Source organism: Callospermophilus lateralis, unplaced genomic scaffold (assembly GCF_048772815.1).
Source record: "Callospermophilus lateralis isolate mCalLat2 unplaced genomic scaffold, mCalLat2.hap1 Scaffold_43, whole genome shotgun sequence".
In the NCBI taxonomy this organism is placed as follows: Eukaryota; Metazoa; Chordata; class Mammalia; order Rodentia; family Sciuridae; genus Callospermophilus; species Callospermophilus lateralis.
The window spans coordinates 4,286,650-4,293,162 of NW_027514380.1; the positions used below are offsets into that span (position 1 = coordinate 4,286,650).

At 32.3% G+C, this 6,513-nt stretch overlaps 1 protein-coding gene across 1 annotated transcript; it reads right to left on the reverse strand.

Annotated features, from left to right (window-relative positions):
• Positions 1 to 441: 441 nt before the first annotated feature.
• LOC143389058 (splicing regulator RBM11-like) lies at positions 442 to 5,503 on the reverse strand. The gene is made up of 3 exons (XM_076842384.1): positions 5,373 to 5,503; positions 1,413 to 1,509; positions 442 to 729 (listed from the first exon to the last, which is right to left on the reverse strand). Exons 1-3 carry the CDS (start codon positions 5,501 to 5,503, stop codon positions 442 to 444), a joined length of 516 nt encoding a protein of 171 aa, XP_076698499.1.
• Positions 5,504 to 6,513: the final 1,010 nt, after the last annotated feature.

Consider the following 6,513-nt stretch of genomic DNA (forward strand, 5'->3'; position numbering starts at 1 on the left):
TATTTATAACATATTCACTAGGAACCACATGCAACTCTTAAATATTTGCATTACTTTCTTTTGGCAAATCTAATGTTCCTAATTACAGCCTAATTGTACTTGAATATTATATTAACAATATAGAGAAATCACAGTACCTTATCCACAAGTGTTCAGTAGCAGACTTTTAGTTAATAGTTTAATGAAATTTCATCATCAGTACTAAAATAAAATGATACAAAGTATATTTTTATTGGCAATGGGTCAAATATATTATGACATACAAAAGTAGTACATTATATTATTTTTAAAAGCTTTTATCATTTGAGGCAAAAATTGAATAGCAAATCAGATAAGTCATGTTTTCATATATTTCAAAAACGACAAGACACTCAAGAAATTGCTCAGTTTTCTTTAAACAGAATTGAGATCAATGAAGATACGTATTATCTGAAGGTAATACTAATATCTTTTCTTTTTCTTACAATTTCGGAATTTTTGGCTGAATTCATTTCCTCTATTGTTTTCTGTGCTACTATCACTGTCACTGGTTTGCTTTTGCCTCTTTCGGGTATTCATCTGATAAAGGTCAGAGTCACTTGGTTGTTGGATAGTCCATTCATAGGAGCTAGGTCCAGCATCTAGATCTGGAACATGACTCAGTGAGGAAGACCCAGACGTGCTACTGGGAAGTTGGGCTGTCATCTCATAGAAAGGAAGCTGCAGCACTGGATTATGTGCATGCCGCTGCTGTGGGGGGAAAAAAAAGTCAACTTATATACCAAAACAAATCCAAAATGCTAAGTTAAATGCACATTAAAAAGTCTAATGCTTGTTAAAAGTAACATGAATTATGCAAATAGTCATGAGTAAATCAAATTGTATTTTGGTATAAGAAAGGCAGTGACTTCATAGTAGGAATGTGGGAGCTTCCTTAAATCCTTAACATAAACATTTAAAGGTTTATTAGTTTACTACAATATAGATTATCAAAGAAATATAATGCAAACCACATATGTAGTTTTAACTCTTCTAGGAGCCACAATATAAGAATAAAATGAAACAGATAAAAATTTTTACAAATGTATTAATCTCAATATATGATAGAGACATGATAACTAAAATTTCTAACTACTCACAGCAGATTAGAAATAAACTGTGATACCTCGAACTTGTCTTTCAACTCACTTCCATCTCTACCAGAGAGGGGGGGGAGAAAGAGAGAGACAGAGAGAGAGAGAGAGAGAGAGAGAGAGAGAGAGAGAGAGAGAGAATAGAATGGAATATGTTGGGAAAAATACTTTCATAGTTTCAGGTAATGAATGGTTGTTCATTAATATTAACTATATGAGCACCAAATACTATGAATGTTTCTCATGTTCTTCATAAATTTGTGTCATATATATGCTAAACTAAATGGGTATCAAACTTACCAATTTATGAAAGAAAAAATATTCTTGAGGTAAAGCAGTATTATTAATGGGAAAAAACTGCATGGGAAAGGAAGATCTGCCCAAGGTTTCTTCATTCCTTTTGAGAAATAAAATGGAAAGCAAAAAAAATCCTTAAAATTCTTAGGTACAAATATTCTTTTCTCTTAACAACTTAATGAGGGTTGTCCATAATCAGAAACAGAGACAGAAAGATCTTCTCTGGTAGCAGTTAGAATTAAATATCTTTAACAAACACATGCAAATAATGTTATTATATTGATAATGTAGTGTCAAAACAATACATTAATTAATTATTTTATTACTAAATATTGAAATTTCAACATTCAGAGTCACATTTGGTTTTCTGATATGAAAATGTTAGACCAGCGCTTGTATTTATATAAAGACATACAACATTTAGATAGTAACAGAACAATAGCAAGTCATTAATCATCACTGGACATACAGTTCAATCTTCTACAGATATAAAAACAAAGAGGGAGAAATTATCATCAATTTATTTTTAAAGTATCTTTACTATGTAAATATATAAACTGTACTCCTTCCTAAATGGACTACTAATGTTAACATAAACATGTTGACTGATATCTTCCAGGCATTAAGATAATCAAAACATCTCTAATTAAAAAACTGTGGTGTTCCCCAAATTTCATTTATACATGTGATCGTTGCTCTTATGGAGATGTTATAAATCCTGGCTAGGTTCTGCAGCTACTCTTCAATAGTCTACTAGCTCTATAGTATACCCTAATTTTAATGCTAACCACTAATCCTTAGGCTAGGAAGCATACTCTAAGGGAGGCTGAAATCAGCACTGGAAGATGGGAAGAAATGACAGAATGTAGTCAGATGGATGGGGGAGACTCCATTTATAAATACTGAGAGTAGTATCCTAGAAGTCAGTAGAAGTCAGAAGTCCATACTTCATTAAGAAAGAAATTAGAAAAATATAAGTTGTTCCATAGGGGTATACTGAATAAACATTGAGGCTGCTGAATGGCTGATCAGAAAGTTCTCATCACCTTAAAAAGAGTAGCTCTCATATAACAGTGGGGTTAAAAAATGAACAGGAAGAAAGGTTGTGAAAGATAAAAATATTTATTAGTGAGAGGAAGAAGAAAAATATGGGAGCCCAGTTAGGAGACAAGGTGAAAGGTGAAGGGAAATTACAGAGTAGGGATGACTCCACAGCAGAGGTGAGATAAGCTGCATTATGAAAACAAGTGTCAATTGTCTAAAACCAGTATTTTTCCCACGTGAATCTTTGGACACATAGTTGTCTGCATGGAGGAATCACATGTAAATTAAAAACTGTTATGGATTGATACATTCTCTTCATTTTCAGTTAATGAAACCCTCAGTACCTTAGAATGTGGCCATATTTGAAAACAGGATCATTGCATATGTCATTGGTTAAGACATGTTAATACTGGAATAGGATGGATCCATAACCCTTTATGACTGGTATTCATATAAAAAAGGAATATTTGGAGATAAAAACAGAAGAACAACATGTGAAAATAAAGGCAGAAATGTGGGTAAAGCTTCTGTCATTCAAGGAATACCAAGCAATGCTATCAAAACAACAGAAGAATAGGGGACAAGCATGGGATAGATTCTTCTTCATAGCTTAGAAGAAACCAGTGCTTCTAATATTTTGATCCTGGATGTCTAGCCTCTGAAATTTTAGAGACAATTAATTTCTGTTGTTTAGGCACTCTATAGTACGTTGTTACAGTGGCTCTAGCAAATTAAAAATTAGTTCAATTAAGAGCAAGGCATAAGAGGCAATAAGAAGTCAAAAAACCCATTTACAAGGAAGACTAATGAAGACTAGATTACATTTGCACATCACAACCAGGACATGATAACTCATTCTCATACTTCCTTTATGAAACACCAAATACTAGAAAAAAGTACTACCAATGAAATGTAGTGTCATGGGATATACATATGACTTTTTTGACATTATAGTCTAGACTCTGAGATGATTTACAAACCATGTATCAAACATAAGATAGTTATACTGCAATCTTCTATTGCCTATCTATTCTTTTAAACTCCAAATCCTACAAATATTTTGTTCTTTTCCCAAACCCAAAGAAAATAAAGTAGTTTTTTGCCCTTGGTATTAAAGAAGAGGGGAAGCTATTACATCACATATATGGCTCAATTCATAAGTGTATAATGATTTCCCTATCTTAGTAGTAATTTTCCTTTTGTTGAATACTTACAATATATTCAGTATTTTAAGTACCTTGTATTTATTATAAAATTTTATTCTCATAAAAACTTTTTAAGTATTATTTTAATTTTAGAGATAAGGATACAGAAAGGTAAAATAACCTCCTCAGAGTCACAGCATTAATAAAGTGGCACTGGCAGAATTCAAATCCAGGCAATCTGATTTTATTACCTACTTTATTAAGTTCTCTTTATTCTCCCCAATATAGAAATTCTGGGGAGAATAAAAATATGGAGCACACTTATTTGGGGTTTAGTACTTCTGCCAAAGATAATTCTGGGTATTTGCCAGTCCCAAAAGGTCACTCTCCCATGCCTTAGGGGGCTGATACAGTTAACAAGGGATAGGATGTTTGGTTATTATTAGTTTATTTGAAAATATTCAGTTCTGCCAAAGACAACAAGAAAACAAACAGGATGGACAAAATTCTTAAAAATGCTTAGTGTAGATTGTAAGTAAGTTAGCAGTTTATTAATAGCAACAGAACTGTGAGGGATAAAATAAGCAAGAAACCTAGGAAGCCAAGATAGAATTCATAAAATATACTAATGGATAGTGAATGATTTAGATCTTATAACACACAAAAGAGATGGATACCTACTCCTGATCATGCCTAACAGTTATAATATAAAGAATAGTAGTGTACAGTTTATCATATTTATTTTATCATTTATATTTATATTCTGTTGCATAAGTCTCTTAATAAGTGTTTGTTTATGTAGTACTTAACTTGGGCACTTTAAAAGTTAGGGAAATTTGAACTCTGGGCTCCTAACCTTATGTGTCATTTTAATGTCATAGTTTGTGATCATTTTCATATTGTAGTTTCACTATGAACTGTTGGGCAGACTTCCTGAGATTGTTTTGATTAAAGCTTTAGTCAGTTTCCTGAGTTTTTTAATTAGGAAAACTCAAAGAATATTACTCAATATGTTTCTCTGTTGACAGTTTCATTCATGTATGATAGTGATTAAAATATAATAGAACCTTTATATATTAACAATAGCAAAAATAAAATAAGGTAATCAAAAATTTTGGTGTGTCTTGAAATCATTTTTAACCCATGCAAACTCTTAAGATTTCTCTCATCTTCCTTGAATCTATACTTGATAAGGGAATTGTGTTGAATTTTCAGTAGATTATTTCACATGATTGTTTTATTCAAATCATACCTGCTCTTCCTAAACCCCTAGATATTTACCTCTAGGATGGCATGCTTTGCTCTTGTTGACATGAGAAATCATTGATTACATCTGTCTTTTAAAAAGGAAAAAAAAATCTGATAAGTGAAACTAGTCAGGTATTTTAAGAAAAATGAATATAATGGAAGTGGAGAGGTAACAATAAAAACAATATATAATTTATATGTCTCTCTGTGTATATTCTAATTATATGCATTTATATTTGTAGTATAGTTGCTGACTCATACTACCTGTAAAAATGGCAGTTTTTGTTGTTGCTATTATTTCTGTCATTTAACAATATGAAAGCTATTCTTAGATTTCTGACAGTATTTGTCTCATTTGTTTCTCATAGTTTTCCAAATCCTGTGTTCTAATATTCTGGCAAAGATGTAAAAGATAGATCAATTCAGCTTTCTCATTTCATAGATGTGAAAAGTGAAATATAGGAAATTGAGTCATTTTCCTAAAAATCATGAAACTTGCATTTATGGTAAAGTACGCTTAGCAAACTTGGTAAAATGCAAATTCTCATTCATGGGCTGGAGAGGAAGCCCCAGTTTCTGCATTGCTAATAAGCTGTTAGGTGATGCATGGGTACGGAAGCACACTTCAAGTAGCAAGGGAATAGCATAGCAAGTCATGCAACCTTAATAGCCAGTATGTAGGACAGTGACTTTTCCAAGACCCATGGGATTCTGAGCTCATTGTCTCAAACAAAATTATTATATTTGTCTAAATTGTACCAATACTCTTCTGATGTGTCCAGTAATTTATTACTGTTGACTTATGAAAATCAAGTGCATACAAATGACTAATTTACTGTACTAAAGTCACTTTAACACAAGGGTGTTGTGAAAGAACATGAAATGTGTAATTTTAAATTCATGTCCTGGTGGCTAGATATCAGGACTAAGTGACTCAGCCTCCATGAACTTCAGTTTGCCCATTTTTAATTGAAAAGAATAGTTACAATACTACCTCATAGAATTGTGAAGCTCAAATGAGATAATGTAAATGTGTGATATGGTAGATTGTAAAGCAATAATCCACTGTTTTCCCTTTAAATGCATTTTCTTTTAATTCTGTTGAATAATTTCCAACTGTAGATCTTCTCCATGCAGTTTCATGGACTACTTGAATCTCCTAGGTTATACATTTAAAAATGCAAATCTACCTACCAATCAGAATCTCTGGAAATTGCCCCAGGAAACCACATTCTGAACAAACGTACCCAGTATTTTTTCACACAGTTTTTTAAACCTATGCTTGGGAAATCCTAGTTTGTTTTGCTTGTGTAGTCAGATTTCTTGTCAGTCATTGTCCACATATTTTTATAAATAAGTGATTGAATATCTTGATTTTGTATAACACATTGAATCAATATTTATTTTCTGAATTTGCATTGGTGGCTCAGAACTAAAATTTAAAATACATTTTTGCCTTTACTTTTGCTTTTGGCCTCTATCCTTGAGGGATCTTAGAGTTTCACCTATACAATTTTGTTTTAACTGCTGCTATAACCACATAAACACCTGTCTTGGTGACATCAGTGGGTCAATTGTTTCAGGTTTGGGATTCTGCTGTCCCCAAAGGCTCTTTATTCTTGATACACACAAATAGGCAAATGGACTAGTGAACTTCTGATGGGGGT

Bases quoted from the DNA above. Each gene is read 5' to 3' on its own strand.
- LOC143389058 (XM_076842384.1), bottom strand. From the start codon at position 5,503: ATGACTTGCTATGCTATTCCCTTGCTACTTGAAGTGTGCTTCCGTACC. The intron at 1,510-5,372 runs GTTTGCTAAGCG...ATTTCTCAAAAG, and splicing joins GAGAATTTGCATTTTACCAA to GAATGAAGAAACCTTGGGCA. The intron at 730-1,412 runs GTAAGTTTGATA...TTCCCCCCACAG, and splicing joins ATTTTTTCTTTCATAAATTG to CAGCGGCATGCACATAATCC.